Source organism: Falco rusticolus, chromosome 3 (assembly GCF_015220075.1).
Source record: "Falco rusticolus isolate bFalRus1 chromosome 3, bFalRus1.pri, whole genome shotgun sequence".
Lineage (NCBI taxonomy): Eukaryota > Metazoa > Chordata > Aves > Falconiformes > Falconidae > Falco > Falco rusticolus.
The window spans coordinates 73398956-73418298 of NC_051189.1; the positions used below are offsets into that span (position 1 = coordinate 73398956).

Sequence of the window (19343 nt, forward strand, 5' to 3'; positions counted from 1 at the left end):
TGTTAGCATTACTACCTCCCCACCAGTATTTGTATATACGTGTCCTATTTACTGTGTAGGCTAGGAGCTGTCCCTTTAGCTGTGCATTTGTGCTGCACCTGATAGTACAAAGTCTTGATCTCTTACATAACATTAACAAGTAATCTTGCATATTGGTTAAACAGTCATTTTCTTCTATTTTTTGTAAACTCCACTGAGTTTTCCTGTGAACAACACTGTGAGTCTGAAAACTAAGCAGCAATTGTGGCCTACATGTTCCATTAACAAAATGCTGAGCGGTGACTTTAGGAAAAATAAATACGGTAGACAGTATGTGGTCACCTAAAGTGGAAAAGGGAGGAAAAAAAAGACAATAAAAGACTAGTCCCAAGTAAAACTCACAGATTAGGTTCCAGTATTAGTGGACTAACAATTTTTAAAAGCAAAGTCTGTTAAACAAAAATAAGTGAAGAGCTCTAAAAGGTAATTCCATTAATCAGGTGAAAACAGAACAAACAAATTAAAAAAAAAAAATGTACTGTCTCTTGTTTCAATTGCATATTTCAAAAAAGCTTATTTACAGGGAAAATATTCCTTTTTAACCCATATATTTTCACAGGGGTTAGAATTAATGTTTTATACCTTCATACATTATTTTTAGTCAAGTTCACAGAAATATTTTTAGTGGATAGTGTTCATAAATCTTATAAGGTGCATAAATTCAGCTGAAACACAAGAGGTGTTAGAAACTAAGTACCATTCATTAAAAAAAAAATAAATTAACTGATGTGCAAGTGCATATTTACTGTGTTTGTGCAAAGCCAAAAATCTATTATACATTCTTACAAGAGTGGTGGTGAAAATTTTCTTAAATGAGTGTATTTACAGAATTAAGTTATGTTGGTTTATAAAGAAATCTCACTAAACCTATAGTGAATGATATCTGATGTGTCTGACTATTGAAGTGAAGTTCAAAAAACAAGCAGCAGCTCATAAAGTTCTTTTGGTGAGATTATTTCCTTCTGAAGGTCACAAAGGCAAGTCCACTATTGCCAAGTCACGGTGTGTCTGGCACACCGTTACTTCCTAGAAAATCTCACCTAAGTGAAGGTAAGGGAATAGCAGCAGGGGAGGGAAAGAGTGAGAGAAAGGGAGGAACTTTTGGTTTACTTCTGTTTTGAGAATCCAAGAGCTGAAAAAGCTATAAGACCAGAACACTACAGAAATTTTGATGATTCCAGGACAGAATTATTTGAGACAAAATGTCACAGTGAAGGCTGCTGGTTAATCAGGGTTTTTTGTTTCCCATCCTTATCACTTCCTATCTTTCATGTACAAGGACTCCACCAAATGGGTCCCAGATGAAAAAGTCAGGGGGTGTGTTTGCATGAGAAATAAAATTTAAGCATTGTGTACCTCTGGTGTTTGAGATAATTATATCACATAATTCTCAACAACAGTTTCAAAAATGCATGTTCAAAAGTGCCGAGGAGTCATAACCTTCTAGGACTTCACTAATTACCAACTTATGGAACAGCCAAGAAAAGAAAAAAAGGATCATTTCACTACTAGCCATTTAGAGATATATTAAAAGGTCGTGTTTTAAGGCTGAGCTGCACAAAGCAGAATTCATTGTCTCTTAATAAGAATGAAGAGATTTGTTCTTTTAAACTTCTGGAACCTACACTTCAAACATAAAATGTCTTTTTGAAAACTAAGGAAAATCTGTTGATTAGTTTGTGTTGGCATTAGTTTAACGCAGATCTTGTAGAAGACCTCTGTCAAGCCTTATTTTCCCCAGATGTCTTACTACTGGCAAAACAATACAAGCTCTCCAAACCTTCCACAGGGTGAAGAGTCACCCTATACACAATATTTTAGCCACCAGGATCCCACTGTTGTGCAAAGCATAGCCAAACACACAACAAAGTCAACAGTTCATGTAATTCTTAAAACCATGTTGATATCAGAAGGAATCAAGGCACAGCTTTTCTTTTCAGCTAGTTTTCATTCTGTGCTCCTGCTAGTGGAAGTGAGTCAGATGTATGAGGAGGAATGTGCACATTTAGATTTCTCACTGGCAAATTGGCTACCTACTAGCCTTTCCAAGATGCAAGTGACTTAAAATCTGCACAGCTATAGGTTGAAAAGCTAGGGGCCAGATGGTCTGTCTGCCTTTCCCTTACCTGATGTGAAGGAAGGCTGTAAACATGGTTCAACTGGCAGTCTACTCTAGCATTGCTACAAAACCATGAAGAGCAGTGAGACCGTATGAGTAAAAGTAGATAGCATTTTTTAACAAGTTAGAAATAACATTACCTGTTATTTGTCATAACAATATTCAAAGTGATATTTGAGAGTTTTCTTGCTTAGCATTTATATATGAATGACTATTACTATGAAAAATCTTCCCCCCAAAATTCAAAGATTCTGTTTAAAGGTAATGAATAAAGAAAAAACAAAACAAAAAAGAATTCAGTAGTGATTCTTTAACTAAATGTAAAGAATACTAGAAGTTCAACACTGATTTAGAGGAAATATCAATTTAAAGGAAAATACAAAACTAAGAACTTCAATTATCTTTGACTCCACACATTAATGGAAGAAAACGCAAAACTATTTAAAGCTAGCTGAACGTTTGGGAACTATGCTGCATCAATTTTAGATAGGTGGGGGTTTTTAAATACCTCATGGTATCACTGAACACATTAATTTGTAATAGTTTTCCTGAGTATGACTACAGGTTTTGTGCCTTTTTTCTGTCTATTTTTGGAAATATACCAGCAACCTCAAATGACTCTTTAACATACAATGGGAATAGCTGATTGTTCTGAGAAACTACCTGGTTTTAAATGGATACAAAGAGGTCTGTCTCATCACTCAGGAAGGTTATTTATTGGAAAGAGTAAGACTTTCTGGTTTGGGAGTAGGCTTGATCCAGAAATGTGGGTTTGGGTCTACAAATGAAGGATACACGTACACACACACAGAGGTGAATGAATGTATGAATGAATGAGAGAAAAGCACAAAGCAGGTGAGCAGGTGCTCTCTAGTGTTAAAAGTGGTGATCAAACAGATTATAGCAATTACAAGAAGGGGAAAGGGTCTGCCAGAGTGACTTCAAAATTGTCTAGAACAATTTTAACCCTGGCATAAGCATGAGGAAGAACCAGTAGGACAGCTCCAGATACACACATCTACTCCGGGTGAAGCATTCCCAGGAGCCTGCCTGTCAGTGCTCCTCGGGCACCAAAGTGTCCAAACCTACTTGTTGACTGCTCCTGTGTCAGAAGAATCCGGTTTAACATGAGCCATTAAAATAAAGCAATCCTTCACTTAAATCGTCCCGCTTTTCCTTTACTCCTGTCTATCACCTCCTTGGCAAGCTGCACCAGGTACCGAAGGGATTCAGCCTCCCGCTAACCCTCAAGCAGCCTTTCCAAGGCACTCCGGCCGAGTACAAAATCCAAAAGCAAAGACGTGGTATCGACTGCCTGACTCCAGCGGGGCCAGAGGTGGGGGGTGGGGAGGGCTTCTTCCCCCGGCTCCTCGCCCCCGCCTGACCCTCCGCGCCAGCCCTTCCCCTCCCGCCGGCCCTGCCCGCCACTCCGGAGGGCAGCCCTCCGCCTTCTCTCCCTCCCCGCCGCCGGTGGTCAGGGGTCGCCCCGGCTTAGCCCGACACGGGCTGCGCGGTGCCGCTCGCACCGACAAGGCACCGGCACCGACTCGAGGCGCCAAGAAGCGGCGGCGGCGGCGCGCGGGCGGCGGCGGAGCGCGTGGACGGCTGCGCGGGGCAGCGCGAGGCAGCCGCTCCAAGACCTTCGTGCCTCTGCCCCTACCGCACGGGTTGCTCGGCGGCTGGCTCAAAAACCAGATGACGCTGATTTAAATATTTTTTCTCCCCCCCCCACCTTTCCCTTTAAGAAGGAAGAACTATCCCACCTGTGGATCGTACACTTGTTCTCTCCCTGAGAAACACTGCTTGCCCTTCAGTGAAAATAGCAGGCTCCAGGAAAGCTTTGGAAGTGTTTTATCTTATACTTACGGATATATAATTGCTTATAATTTCCCTAAGCAGAAAACGACTAAGACTTCTAATAACAGTGTGAAATACAGAAAGGAACTTTTCTAAGTCTCAGATATGCTTTTTGGAGATCCGCTTTAGTTTTCTCTTTCAAACATTCCATCCGATAACGTTCCGAAAAGGGGAAGCTAAATCCTCATAAAGACGTGGCCCATTATTAGTGCAAAATGTCGAAGCCACAGACACCCAGGGGGGAAGGGGGGGGGGGGGGGTGGCGCAGAAAGAACGAAAAAAAAATTTTTAAAAGAAGAGCTATGTTTCGTTTGTGCGCGTTTGCGTGCTATAAAGAGCCGTCTACATTCTCAGCGCTCCCCTAGGCAGACCTTTCTTGCAGCGTATTTTGAAAATTACTCTATTACGCCCTTACCGAACTGAAGAGGGGGGGAGAAAAAAAAAAAAAAAAAGAGAGAGAGAGAGAAATTGGGACAAGGGGGAAAGAAGAGACCATAACTCATAAGAACAATCCACCTTTTAGTGCAGGTATCACGGGGCAACAGTTAGATAACATTGTTAATAAAAGTAATGACTGAAATATGAAAAGAAACTGCAGGGAAGGAGCTTACGTGAACAATTACGCTGGCAGCGCTCGGGAGCACTGGAGAATTCATTGCTACAGCGCCCCCTCCCACACACAGCTTGAACTAACGATTTTATCCTGAAAGATTGGGAAAGAAAAGTTCGTTCTTTCCCTGTCTCCCTTGCTGCTTTTCCCCGCTCTGCGCTTTAAGCCTGTGAGCAGATCTGCCGTCCCCGTCTCCCCTCGTTCTCACAGGTCGCTCTTGCAAAGCGCCTCGCTCAGAAAAAGCCTGGTAAACTGGGCTCCTTTTACTAGAAAACTGGACAACTCCGCTTGCACAGTATGCGTGTGTCATTTGTTATTTTTAAATACAATAGTCTATTATTTCACGTCGTTGTCTCCGGGAGATGGTGGCGGTCCCCCATTTCATGAGAGAAAGGAGAAAGCGTTCCCAGACCATTGTGTGGTTATGTCAGAGGAAACTCTTTCTGCTGCGCATTGTGTTACATCTCCAAACCCCACCAAGTTCCACTTCGCTCCGCTTAAAAAGTTGCTGTGACCGGTGTCATGACAATTGGGCAATTGGCATTGTCCGCGTAACAGGCGTATGCGCCTCCCCGAGCCCCGGGGAGCCCTCCCGAGGAGGGGAAGTCTCTCCTTCACGCCAACGAGATCGGTATTTCTTTTCTTTCTTTCTTTCTTTCTTTTTTTTCTTTTTTTTTTTCACCTGAGTAAAACTGAAGGGAGGGGGGTCCCGAGTGAAGGGCCACCAGGCAGGCGGCAGGGCGCCGGGCAGGGGCGGGCGGGCAGCCGCGGTTGGCAGCGAGCGCGCCCGCAGCAGGGGCTGGAGTGCCATTCCCACAGACGTGGCTTTCAACTTCACTCGCCCGAAAACTTCAGCTCCTGTCACTGGTGCAAGGAGATGTAGCTAATAAATGACAAACCGCAAAACCTGTCTCCCAGGACGGCAATGAGCGATAGCTCAAAAGGGGCGGGGGGATGGGGGGGGGGGGGCTGCCGACCACCTTCTCAGCTGTGCTGGAGCAAACTGAATTAAAGAAGACAAGGCGAGAGCACTGCTTAAAATCTGGGAAGGTAAACGCTGAACTAATGAATAGATTATTCAAATAAAAACGCAATGTGTAAAGTCTTAATGTCTCCGTGCAGGCATGTTAATTTGCCACAGTTATTACCAATAAAAAGTTCATGTAATACTATTCTACTGTTTAACAGCGCAAGTTAGACGGCTTTTTATTAGTAACGGGTAGTACTATGGGAAAATTAGATTTAAGCGGTGGAGCCAGGCGGATGAAAAACCTTTTCCCTGCGAAAGGCATTCAAATCAAACAGAGATAACTCCAAAAAGAAGTGAAATACAAGCACGTACACTGACTGATATTTAAAAACGTTACTGACACGGTTTTTTGGTTTGTTTAGCGCAAAGACTTCGCCAGCTATATTTAGATGACCCCACTAGCTATTCGTTCTCCACATTGTGCAGAGTCAAATTAGTGGTGTACTTGTTATAATAAAATGCATACCGTCTCCTTGCAGTGGGTAAATCCATTCCTTTCTGAAGCCATACAAAAATTATGCAAATCAAATCAACACAAGAACTTGTCTTTTGAAATGATAATATTTTACTCCATTAATCTCTGATTGCGAAATTAACCCCGTTTCTGTATATAAAACAATATTTTTAGACCGCTCAAATTAAAACATCAGAAATATAATCTGTTGCTCTTTGTGTTTGGGGGAAGGGGAGTAACGTTCCTGATTTAAACATTCTTCCCACCACCGAAATCACGAAAATGTATTTTCGTAGAGGAAAGACATGCAGATAGAGGCAAAAAACAGCACCCGGATTTTACACGGACGGGCACGTATACCTAGCGTATATAACATATGGATATGAGTGTAGATATGTATGGAGATTTCTCTCTCGTCTGTGTGTGCGCGTATCTACACACACTCTGAACTGAATTATATCAAATCTCTTGGGATCACAGTATTTATTTAAGTACTCTTCCCAGGTCATAACTGTAACACTCACTTAATAGCATTAATCCCTTGTTATAATGTAAACACAACGGCCATTGTATTCCCAATCTGTATTGTTCCACTAATTATTAAAGAGCAGGAACTAAAAGCAATCAATTCGCATAGATAAACACTTACTTACACCACTCCTGCTGGAGAAAGAACAGACTCGGCTTCCCAAATAAAAATGCAGAGAGTATAGCACATTTTGCAAGGCATGCAGGTTGACTTAGAGAGATTCATGTATGACTTTATAATGTTATAATTAATTTTGCATTCTCAGCTCTCCAGCTGCTGCTCCGTTCAGAAGCAGAGCTCATATACTTCGAAATCGGTCTGCGGAACACAGGAATTGACTATTCAGATATAATCGCATGATATCGATTATTCCATAGAACTACTGAAATATGAATGTTTTATATAAAGCTTTTGGTTTTAGAGTTTCTATTTTTATTTAATATATGCGCATTAAAGACCAAGCAGGGAAGCAAATGTCTTTTCTGTAATCTGTTGCACTGAGTTTACCAGTTGTTTATCACTCTCTTATCAGGAAGTCGGGAGCTAATGACAAGAAATACCTGTTGGTGTTAACCTCCTCCCCCTCACCTACTTTTTTAAGGATTGCCTCTTCTACAGGCCAGCTGATAGATCTGGATAGGAATTAATCCGGTATGTCTGGTGGCCAGATCTCTACTGCTGCGTGCAGGGGCAGGGGTAAACTGGTATGTGGGTCTCACAGCAGCAGAGGAGGAGACGAAGAAGGGAAAGAAATAAAAAATAAGAAAGAAAAAGAAAATGGAAAGCTCGGATTGCTTCAGACACTAGACGTATCCTGATACTTGAGCATAGATTGATTCAATACGGCATTTTCCCCGCTGTGTCTGCAAGGCTATTGAAAGGGCTTCTCCAAATGTAATTTTATATTATTTTTTTTTATCAACTGCATGTTTAATTGATTAACAATAGGCTGCCCTGGTAACCCGCAATTCTTCAACTATTACCATCTCCCCTCCTGTCGGTGGCGAGCCCGTTCCCCGGAGCGCCTCGTCAGATGCGTTTTCTCCATCCTACCTAACTGAAATTACCCAAGGTGTTCCGTGAAGAAGCCGGCCATAAACGTCAGGCGACTTCATCTGATTAAATACGGAATGCGTGCTCACTCACAGGTCTCGGAAAAATAAACCACACAGTTTGATGAATAGCGGTTGGTTGGGGTGTGTGTGTGTGTCCCCTTCCTGTTAGCTCCTAGGCATTTTTTTTTTCAGTTCGTCCCGGGCTGGTAAGCCGGCGCAGGTTGCGGGTGAAGGGCTTGCGGGAAGCGCGGTGGCTTCCAGCCCTGCGGCCCCATCCCTACCTGCCGGCCTGATCCCGCCCCGCCCGGGCGGCGTTGGCGTTGCGGGGCGCAGGTGCGGGCCAGGAGGTGCGGAGCGGCCTAGTGCGCCTCGGCTCCGCCGGCAGCCGCTCGGTGGGGAGGGCAGGGCCCAACGCCGTGCCCTGGGGCTGGCGGGGCTGGGGAAGTGCGGGGGGGGGGGGGTTAGAGCCCCGGCGCCGCCGCGGGGGGGGTGGGGAGGGCACGGGACCGCCGGCACCGCGCCTCGTCCCGGGAGCCAAAGGCCAGAACTCGACTGCGGCCAGTTCACCACCGGTCTCTGGAGAGTCCCTCTAGAATAATAATAATAATAAGCATAAGCATAAGCATACGCACATATATGTATCTATTTATGTTTGCCCTGAGAAGGAAAGAGGGTGCTTTCCTCTTGTCCCCCCGTACCCGGACCGGAGTAGAGCTGGCAATGGCTGGAAGCTGATGCTGGCCAGGGCCGAAGGGAGTGGGCAGAGGAAGCGATTACGTTATTTGGGAAATTAATTACACCGTGATCGTGTTCCAGGAGATTTATCTGAACTTCAAAAGGGGGAGGGGGGGGGGGGGGGGAGGGAGCTACCCCTCCGGAAGAAGTCACCCAGGCCTCTTCCCCACGCACCAGACCAGGAAGAATAGAAATATAGAAATGAGAAGAAGATGAGGGGGCTTTTTACGTTTGGTTTTTTTTTTTTTTTTTTTTTTTTTTTTTTTGCCTTCATGTGCAAACGCGCTCCACGACTAGATCTTGACTGTTTGTGGCAACTTAGAAAACTATAAAGCTCCGGCTGCCAGGAACAGCGCGATCCTACGTCTGCTGATTTGAGCGGTTGCTGCTTTCTCCTGCCATATAGGGCAGCGCTGCTACACAGTGCCCGTCCCCTGCGCGCCGCCCGGCGCCCTCGGCCCGGCCCTGCGCGCCCACACGCGTGCAATGCGCACATCTGAGATACGTGTGCGTGAATATAGCGCTTTCGGCGACTGCGTGTGTGAAGGGATGCGTATATTTACAACACATATTCCTTTCTGTTCCCCGCGTGGATATAGAAAGAGGGAGAGGGGGGATGTAATCGAGAGTATGCGAAGGAGTATTTATGGTTGCGCGAGTCCGGAGAGGAGCTGATGAGCGGTATCATCGTTTGGCTTCAGCAGTGTGCTCGCAGCCGGAGAAGCTGGGTTGCATTACAAAGCCTGCCTTGCCTTCGCTGCCTGCCTTCGCTGCCTGCCTGCCGGCCGCGGGAGGAGACGGGGCCGGAGCGGGAGGGGGCGGGCCCGCCGCGCTATGCAGATGAGCGGCGGTGACGGACAGCTCTGTTTTCCAATGTCCCTCAGAAACTCGAGTGCTCCTTCCCTCAACTCTTCACTTCAGACTCTATACTTCCCCCAAAATACAGGCTCGCAGGCGCTGGGGGAGCTGGCTGGCTGGCTGGGAGAACTCCATAGGCAGCAGCCACTTTTCTGATTTCGGGGGCTCGCTTCTCTCTCTCCCCCTCTCCCCTTCTGTTTCTCTCCCTTTCTCTCTCTCTTTCTCTTTTTATTAACCCTCTCCTCTTCCGCCTCTCCCAGATGCCCTTCCCCTCCTGGTTAGATTTCTGACCGCTCCGTTTATTTTCCTTTTTTTTTGGGGGGGTGGGGTGGGGTTTTTTTTTTCCTCCTGTTTGTTTTTATTCTGACCGGGTGCGCATGGGGGGGAGCATATAACAATTCTGATTCTCTACATAACTGCACAGAGCCAACCGGGGGTGGGGTGGGGGGGGGGAGAGAGAGAGAGAGAGAGAGAGAGAGGGAGGGAGGAGGAGGAGGAGGAGGAGGAGGAGGAGGGAGGGCGGGAGAGAGGGAGAGGGAGAGCACGAAAGCAGCGCCAGGAGCAGCGGCAGCAGCAGGGCCGGTCACCCTCGCCCCCTCCCTGCTCCCGTGCACGCCAGTGCAAGCCATGTCCTATCCTCAGGGTTACCTCTACCAGCCCCCCGGCTCGCTGGCTCTGTACTCCTGCCCGGCGTACGGCGCGTCGGCGCTGGCGGCCCCCAGGAGCGAGGAGCTGGCCAGGTCTTCGTCGGGATCGGCGTTCAGCCCTTACCCGGGATCGGCAGCTTTCACCGCCCAGGCGGCGGCCACAGGCTTCACCAGCCCGCTCCAGTACTCCACAGACCCCGCCACGGGATTCCCCTCCTACATGGTAACTACCGAAGAGAAACCCTCTCCTTCTTCATTAGCATCCGCATTCTCATCCTCATCATCTTCAGCCTCTTTCCTCACACACTTACCATCAGCCCCCGACACCACGCTGCACAGCCGGGCGCCCCGCGCTGTCTCCGCGCTGCCGGCGCCAGCCGCGCACCCACCGCCCGCCGCCTCCCAGCCCGCCGGGGCCGGCGGAGCCGGGCGGAGCGGAAAGGAACGGCGGCCCGGGGCCGGGGCCGGGGCTCTGCCTCGCTCCGCGCCCCCGCCGAGCGCGGTGCAGGCGGGCCTGGGACCCGGGCTCGCCCCGCGGTTCGCGGAGCCGTGCGGGCGCCCCGATTAAAGAAATATGGATCGTCTCAGTCAGTAGGGTTGGATGCTCTCATTCCCCCCCTCCCCCCCGCTTTCTCTCTCTCTCCCCTTTTTTTCCCCCCCTTTTCGCTGTGGTAGGATAGGGGAGGGTTCCTTTTTTTTTTTTCTTTTTTTTTCCTCTTTTTCCCCCCTCTCTTTTTAAGTCGGTGTTTAGAGGCGCTGCAGGCTTTATCCCCGTGTGGTTTTATTTACTTTCAGTGTGTTTTGTGCTAATGGTTTAACTGGATTTTAGGAATGAAAAGGAGCATCTGTTTGCGATCTGTGAGCTTCGCTTAAGCCCAAGATGGTTGTGGTGGCCGCAGTTTCGGATTTCACTTTCTTCTTATTAGTTAACAGGGGCATTCTCAATTGCGTGTGTGTGTATTCTGTGCATAAATTATAGAAATAAAACCATAAACTATAGAAATAAACTGCGCGTCTAGATGTTTATGTAGTTTTATAAACACACACACACACGGGGTCAGACACGTATCTAGTCCGTACACACAAAGACCTGTGCCCGGAATTTGAGTCTGGAGCCGCTGTCGAGATCCTACAAGGGGATGGCAGCGTAGTAGTTCGCTCTCTCCCTGCAAAGTGACAGGGAAACTACTTGCTTTCTGTCTGTAAAATACGGTGCATAAATTGTCGTGCAGTCTTTATTCGGGGTGGTATAAAAGATCTGAGGACCTCGCTTGCTTGTTTTTCCTGTTAAGAAGCAGTAGGCGAGTGGCTGGAAGTTGCGGCGAGGTTGTGAACTGTGCGGGATATTGGGTGATGTTGCGCCTGTGACTCGCCGTTCTGTGGGATTCAGAAACGTGCTGAAAGTTAGCGAGTTCCTTAGCGATATCTTTAACTTTTCTTGCATTATGCAGACTTAAATAAGCGCAATTTAAACGTTAAAGGGCGAATTAAAATGCTAATTACATCGCATTTGAACAATTCGAAACGGTGCATATCTTCTGATTTGCAAATTGGATTTGCAATGCATTAGTGCAGTGAATTGCTAAGTGGCGGCTTTGTTGTATTTTCTATAGCAAAAAAGGAAACATCTTTTGAACCTTTGAGAGAAATGTAGATATCAAGACACTACCTGTAGGGCCTTTAAAATGTCTACGCGGTTCAAAAATTATATTGGGAAATATTCAATTACAAGAAGCTGAAATTAGTCAGAAAGATTAAAACATCGCCGATTTTAAGCGCGTGTGCCTGTGTCTGTGTGCTGGGCGGAGGAAGGAGGGGGGGAATCGCAACTTAATGGCCTTTGGGTGCTGCTTCTCCCCCTCATAGAATATGGATACAAGACACCATCCTGGGGAAATACAAATATAACCGCCGATCTCGCCTTGACAACTTACTAATGGCTATCAGCAATAACAAATTGCCAACCCCACCGTTTTGTTCTCTCCAGGGCTCCCCTTACGACGCCCATACGACGGGGATGACCGGAGCCATCAGCTACCACCCGTACGGCAGCCCTGCCTACCCCTACCAGCTGAACGACCCCGCGTACAGGAAAAATGCCACCCGCGACGCCACGGCCACGCTGAAGGCCTGGCTCCAGGAGCACCGCAAGAACCCCTACCCCACCAAGGGCGAGAAGATCATGCTGGCCATCATCACCAAGATGACCCTCACCCAGGTCTCCACCTGGTTCGCCAACGCTCGCCGGCGGCTCAAGAAGGAGAACAAGATGACCTGGGCCCCGCGGAACAAGAGCGAGGACGAGGACGACGACGAAGGCGACGGGGCCAGGAGTAAAGAGGAGAGTCCCGAGAAGATACCCGAGAGCAACGAAACCTCCGCCGAGGACGAAGGTGGGCGCGGGGTGACCACGGCCGCGGCGGGTTGGCCCCATCCCGCCCCGTCGCGTCCCCCCGGGAGCGGGGCAGCGAGGAAGGGGGTGGTGGGTGCTGGGTTAACAAAAGAGCCCCCAAAACATGTCCCGTCCCGTCGCCTTCGGCTGCTCAGGCCGCTTGTCGCCGCGAGGTGCCGGTGGCCGGGGCGGGCGGGGGGTCGGCGGGCGGAGGTGCTGCGGCGGACGGCGGCGCAGTGCAGGGGGCAGGCGGGGCAGTGCGGGGGATGCCGCGGCGGGGCTAGCCCGTAGGGACGGATGCTCCTCGAAATGGGATTGCAGCGGCAAGGACGGGCCGGCTAGCGTCTCCCTGCCCACCGCAGTGGCGGTGGCGGCGGCCGTGGTCGCCTCTCGCCCGCTCTTTTTTGCCGCCCCGCCCTGACTGTGCCTTTCTGTGCCCGGCGGACCCTTGCAGGAATCAGCTTGCAAGTCGACTCACTGACGGACCACTCCTGCTCCGCCGAGTCGGACGGCGAGAAGCTGCCCTGCCGAGCGGGAGACCCACTCTGCGAGTCGGGCTCGGAGTGTAAGGACAAGTACGAGGACATCGAGGAGGAGGAGGAGGACGACGACGACGACGACGAGGAGGACATCGAGGAGGACGAGGGCGGCGGCGGGGAGCGCGACCCGCCGGCCAAGCCCGCCACCTCCTCGCCGCTGGCGGCCGTGGAGGCCCCGCTCCTCGGCCACCCGCACGCCGACGCCGCCCGCAGCGCCAGCAAGGCGGCGCTGGGCGGCCGCGCCTCCCCCGGCCCCCCGACGCCGGCCAGCAAGCCCAAGCTCTGGTCGCTGGCCGAAATCGCCACCTCGGACCTCAAGAGCCAAACCCTGGGCCAGGGCTGCCAGCCCGCGCCGCTCTCCTCGGCCACCCCCGCCTCCGCCCCGCACAGCGCTGCCTACTCGCCCTCCTCCCTCCTGGGGAGGCATATTTATTACACCTCACCTTTTTATAGCAATTATACAAACTATGGGAACTTTAACGCTCTCCAGAGCCAGGGAATCCTGAGATACAACTCCGCAGCGGTGGCTTCAAACGAGGGACTAAGTCAGACTGTCCTAAATGCCAGCTCTGCCCACAAGCAGAGCAGTGACTCTTTGAAAACGATCACTAACCAGCTAGAACAACATTACAGGCCCTCTAGTTACGACTCTAAGAAAGGTAGGTGACTTGGTTTTGCCGCTTTCTGCCCCCTTCTCCCTCGCCTTCCCTCCCCGACCCGTGCAAGTCCTTTATACCTCTATACACTGTAAACACTGAAACCTTCTCTGGAGGGACCGCGAGCGCCCTGTCACCACTACTACCGCCGACTGAAGATGGGCAATAGTATAATCTGGGGATAAAAACCGGCATGTCGCCGTCGTATCGGTATCTGCCTCTAGGAACCGAGAGAGGAAATGTAAAAGACGATTTTTAGATGTGTCTCACAGGCTGCAGATACAGCTTTTCAAACTAATCTTTAGAAGGAAAACTATACGCAAAGATGACCAGAGAGCACTGACCAATTTCCACACACACCCCACCCCCACCCCCTCCTGCCCCGACGAACTGCTTTTGCTGTCTTTGTTTCCGGTATTCTCATGTTATTTTGCAGCTTTTGGTTCTGATAATTGCTGACCTTGGACGTGAAATTATGTGGAGTGTGAAATTTTTAACTGAGTTTGGGGTTTTGTTTTTTTTTCCCGAAAAAGTTTTGCACTAATGTAATTGTCAGCTTATTCTAACAAAATACTCAAGCTACGGGCAGTTATAAAAAATTTGCCAGCCTTTTAAAAGACCTAGCTACGAATTCTGCGGGAGTGAGAGTTGGGACCTGCACACACTGTATAATCTAGTTAGCTGGCTGTGTCCTGTGACTAACTGACGGTTGTATTTTGACAGATCCCACTGAAGTCTGCACAGTAGGAGTACAACCATACCTATAGAAGTGCAATCACACAGCAATGCAAGTAAGTGAGAACATTTTCTATTACACTGATCATTTGGCATCAGGTCTAAGACAGGCTGCACAGTTCTAGACTTGCTTAACATTAATTTCTTGCTTAATTACTTAAGAGTCTGATTACGAAGTAAGACACTTTTCTGCTAGGTTTGGTTGGTGTGTTTTGTTTTTTTTCTTAAAAAAAAACAAACCAAAACAAAAAACCTTCTCATTACTTTTCTTTCCTGGGTTTGTCTTAATTTCAAAGTCATGTTAGACAGTTCCCTCACTTTGCATACTCTTTGCTTGTGTAAGGCTAAGCCGTAAGGACTATTTAAATGTTACAGAAAGAAAGCTTTAGAAAAAATGTCTTTTAAAAACAAAGTGCTTGTGCTCACGTGGCAGTGATAAAATTGTACATTCTGAGTAAGGCTTCACGCAGTGACCGTGTATTTAAAATAAAAAGGGACAATTTTTAGAGAGCGACATACATCTTGAGCAGGGTATGTTACCTGTGAAGTGCGTCTTGCCTAGCTAGCAATGGTACTCTTAATACCGCCACTATTTAGGGCTAAATAAACAACAACAAGAAGAAGTCGCCTTGCCGATGTTTTTTCAACTAATTCTTTTGTTAGAAGAAATAAGACGAATAAGAATTTGCCTCACTTCCTTTTTTTTTTTTCTTCCCCCCCCCCCCCCTCCTTCCCCGTTTAATGGTGTTAGAGTGTAATTGAAGGATTTTTGGATGATCTGGTTTTTTCCTTGGTCCACAGGTAGGTGTCACAATTGCTTTGAAAAAAGTCAGCAAGCCATCATCTCTCCCCGAGCTAATATATATAACAAATCTCTAAATCCGGATCACATCTTGTGCCACTGTATAAAAGAAGACCACAGAGCACTATTAAATCTTCAGACTCTAATTATTAAACCAGAATTTTGTTGGACATATGTGAGTTTGCTGGTATAGTATAGTTTCCCCAATGTATGTGTGACTTTTGAAAACAGATCTGTTTTTCTCAGGATATCTTGAATTGATCACTTCATTGCCACGGTATCTATTCGATAGGTGTGATAGGATTTATTGTAAAATTTATTTGTAAAAGATGTATACAGTAGAGATAATAAAGATGTGATTGGAGAACTTGAGTCCTTACAAAGTGGAAACAAATTTGATATTTATTTTTGTAACGATATAAAGCTTCTAGTAATTTATGCAAGTTGTATTGCAATGGAATCTAAACTTTTTGTAAATAAATTTTGCCTGGTTTTTATTTGAAACGTTGATGGTTATACAATCTTTGGTTGTTTAACGAGAATTCTTTACTAATTTATATCTTTAATTGTAAATAAAAACAGACTAGTCTGCAACAATACGGTGTTTTTGGTTCATTTTCCCCAAAATAATAATCTATTCTTTAGAAAATGACGAAAGTTGTAATTTCACTAGTAAGGCTTAGACCATAAAATGAGTAAGCAATTTAAGTATGTTGCAAAGATATGCTTTGCATAAATTAATTCCTTCTGGGTTGTCCCGTTATGCTTAAGCTTTAAATACACACATGTGTGCAAATACATATTTGTATATATACATGCATATGTGTAGAGAGTGTGATGTGAATACATGCATGTTTCTTATAAACTATTTATGCTGGGTGTGAAGTAGCTCTTTATTTGAGTTAACATTCTTCAAATCCGACATTTCAAGGGGGGGGAAAAAGAATTATAATTAGCTATGGCTTATTTCTAATTTCTTTGTTTCTGCTTCTGGCTAAAATATGCTAAGGGGAAAAAAAAGAAGATAAAAAAGTTCAATTCCTGCTTTTTATGATTTTCCCTTATTTTCTTTTTATCAGTAAACCATATCTTTACAGTCGCTTTGGAAGTCTACTTTGACTGGGCTCATAAAATTGCTAAGTAATCATTTTATTTTTTAGTAAAATAATGGGAATCCTCATATAATATAATTTCAGAAAAGAAACGAACAATCATTTATTTTCCCCAAAAGATAAATTGAGTGAATATAACTTACGGTTATAAAACAAGAATAATAGCTTCTTAGATTGCCCTTTAATCAATCATACACTTATTTTTCAAGAGGCTCATCTATTTTATTCCATGATTAATAATGTTCCAGCGTGAGAGCATTATTAGATCCCAGCAGGGGAGATCCTGAATGCTTTTAGCTGCTTTGGAATGGTCAGTTGGGGTTCATTATGGTCTGATATTGAACAATTTATAAAATCTTGTCTAAACATCTGCCAGCTCAGATAGGCCGATGTGTCTGAAGATGGGAAATTGCTGGACCAGTTGATATTGACAAACGGATCTCTCTCCAGTGGCTTTTTGTTCAGTGAAAATTAGTGGCCTCTTGCTCAGGTCTTGTTAGAAAGGGCATTTGAAAGTGATCTTAGATACTTGAGGCATCAGCCTTGGGAATGTTAACTGGATAAAGAGCTGTGCTAGTCTGGAGTCAGGAAATATGCTGTGATTATATTAAACAGGGGAAAAGGAAGCTGTTTTTCTTAAAAACATATATGCAATTCCCATGATCAATCTTTGCCTGCACTCCACCTCCCCCCCTTCATATTTTACCCCTATAAAGACATCTAACTGATTGAAAAAATGCATGTGTTTTTCAGCTGATAGGGCAGAAATTAATATTGTAATTCTGGAAAACTCTGGGATCCATCTAGCTAAATATAAAACACTAAAGATCTTTGCAGCTGGAGGCCTACTCATCTTCTTACGTTGTTTGTAGAATGATGCTTCTTTGCTCCTGTAACATCCTGTTTTTCACTGAGGTAAAATGCAATTGTATCTGTGTGCAATGTGTAGTACGATTAGACAAACAGCTAAGAAGTAATTCAGTTTCCCCCCCCTCCAATTTAGCATATGATGTAGATGCAAATATTTACTGTAATTGTCTTTGACCGTCTTTACTGTGCGCTCTAGGAAGATTTTATGGAGCGAGTTTTTATGTTGGGGGAGATGTTTGAACTTTCTTTTCCCCACTCTTGCACTTACTCTATCTGCCCCCACCACCCACGTTTTATGTTCCAGGTCTCTATTGGACACAACGTGTACATTTCAATTGGTAAAAACCAAAAGCTGTGGCAGAGATTAAAAAAGGCTAACGACATTCCTTTGATGTTTATACACCCAAAGACTTATAAAAGATTTCCATAATTTACCCACCCTTGCTAGTATTTAGACCTGGATTTCTTTCTGGAAAGAAAAGTAGAAAGACTTGGAAAACTCGCTTTTAAGTATTCACTATGTATGTAAAACCCAATGGACTTCTCTCATCCTCTGAGAAACTCACGAATGGTTCATGGATGCAGATGGGCGACACCCAAATGGGTTTATTTGGCAAGTAAACTTATTTTTGAAACAAGAAATTAATGGGCAAGAACTGCATATTCAACGTCATTTGAGATTTAATAATCAAAATTAAAAGCAGAAGGGAAGTGTAGCCTTGCTAGATTGTTGGCACAAACAAAGCGATTATTTCAGTATAGCAAGAAAGAGAGATGAACGGTAAAATACATCACTTTGTGTACGGTTTATTTCATAACGATGCTAATCAGCCCGCTGGGACTAAAATCTCACGCCCCTTTCTATATTTATTCCCTCTCCCCCCACCCCCTCCCCTCGTTTCTGTGCTCGTTTCGGAGAGGGAAAGACAAACCCTCGCCTCTTCGGGGCCAGAGGTTTCATTAGAGCTGATTTATTGAAATTCAGGCTTTAATCTCAGGTGGGATCCCGGAGGAATTGACGCTGTCGTCAAATAGGAAGAGGGTCGCTTTCCACTTTGCACTTCCTGGGCTGCTTTTTCCCTCGCTCCCTGCAAATGTCAACATTTGTTCTCAATAAGAGAGTTATTGTTTCGGGAAAGCTGCTCACCAACTGCCTCTGAGAGCGGAAAAAAGCGTCGCCCACCTTTGTTTGGCTGGAGTCGGGGGGAAGGGATGGGGACGGAGGTAACCCGCCGCCCAGGCCAGCAGCGGGCGGACGGACAGACAGACAGACAGACAACTGCTGCTGTACCCCAGCTCCGGCTGGAGGGGAAAGGGCCCGGCTAAGGGGAAAGTTAATATAAAGCGCAATGGGAGTCTGCGTTTCCCTCCCAGCTCCATTCGCATCTCAGCCAACCGACGTGGCTCTCACCCCTGTGAGAGGGAGGGAGGTTTCAGGGAAAAAAAAAGTAACAAACCCACCAGCACCAACAAAGAGAACTGCCTGCCCAAACGTCCACGCGCGGAGGAGCTCTCCAGGTTTTGGGGGTGAAAGGTGATTTTCAGGTGAAGAAACAAATTGCAAGGTGCACGGTCTGATTTAGCCCTACGCGGCGGCACCCACCTCCCTAATGGGCCATCAATTAGCTCCCGACGGGGGGGCCGGCAGCCCCGCTGCGGGGAGCGGGAGCGGCCCGGGGCCGGCCAGCCCGCAGGGGAGCGGAGCGGAGCGGAGCGGAGCCGAGCGGAGCAGAGCAGTCCAGTCGGGCCAGTTACGGCCCGTCCCGCTCGGTCGCGGCCCTTCCGTGCCCAACCTCACAGGACCCCCACCCCACCCCACCCCCTCGCCCCCAGCCCCCAGCCCTCTCACCACTGGAAGTTTCTGCGTTCCGTCACATGTTACATCTCACTTAAAGGCGGTTCAGATTCACCGCGCCGCTGAGGAACCGTGGCAGGGATGTAATCAATACCGGGAGGATTTTACTGCTTATTAACTTTTGGGGAAGGGGAAAAAAAAAAGAAAGTGGAATTTACATAGAGGTCGATTCGTTGCCTTCTGCATTCAGATATTTCTCGGGTGCTTGGGCAAGCTTCTCACGATCCAAATAGTTGAAAAGAGCCTTTCCATTGTAGGAATTGAGTAATGATGGCAAAAAGTATTGTTATTGACAGTAATGTTGCACATTAAGGAATACGTTTTTCACCGCTTTGTTTCTGATCCGGTAACTAATAACTCAGGTATGTTTCCGGCTTCTAAAGAAATAAAAGCGAGGAAAAAAGAAAAAAAGTTAAGAAACAAAGGGATCCACGGTGAATATTCAAAGC

At 46.8% G+C, this 19343-nt stretch overlaps 1 protein-coding gene across 1 annotated transcript; it reads left to right on the forward strand.

Annotated features, from left to right (window-relative positions):
- Positions 1–9825: 9825 nt before the first annotated feature.
- Positions 9826–15560, forward strand: IRX2 (iroquois homeobox 2). The gene is made up of 5 exons (XM_037380588.1): positions 9826–10156; positions 11921–12326; positions 12780–13523; positions 14244–14311; positions 15057–15560. The coding sequence occupies exons 1-4, from the start codon at positions 9914–9916 to the stop codon at positions 14285–14287; spliced, it is 1437 nt and encodes a 478-aa protein (XP_037236485.1). The 5' UTR covers positions 9826–9913; the 3' UTR covers positions 14288–14311; positions 15057–15560.
- The last annotated feature ends 3783 nt before the right edge of the window (positions 15561–19343 follow it).

Coding starts and splice junctions, on each gene's coding strand:
- IRX2 (XM_037380588.1), top strand. CDS start 9,914: ATGTCCTATCCTCAGGGTTACCTCTACCAGCCCCCCGGCTCGCTGGCT. Junction 10,157..11,920: donor CGGGATTCCCCTCCTACATG/GTAACTACCGAA, acceptor TGTTCTCTCCAG/GGCTCCCCTTACGACGCCCA. Junction 13,524..14,243: donor TAGTTACGACTCTAAGAAAG/GTAGGTGACTTG, acceptor GTATTTTGACAG/ATCCCACTGAAGTCTGCACA.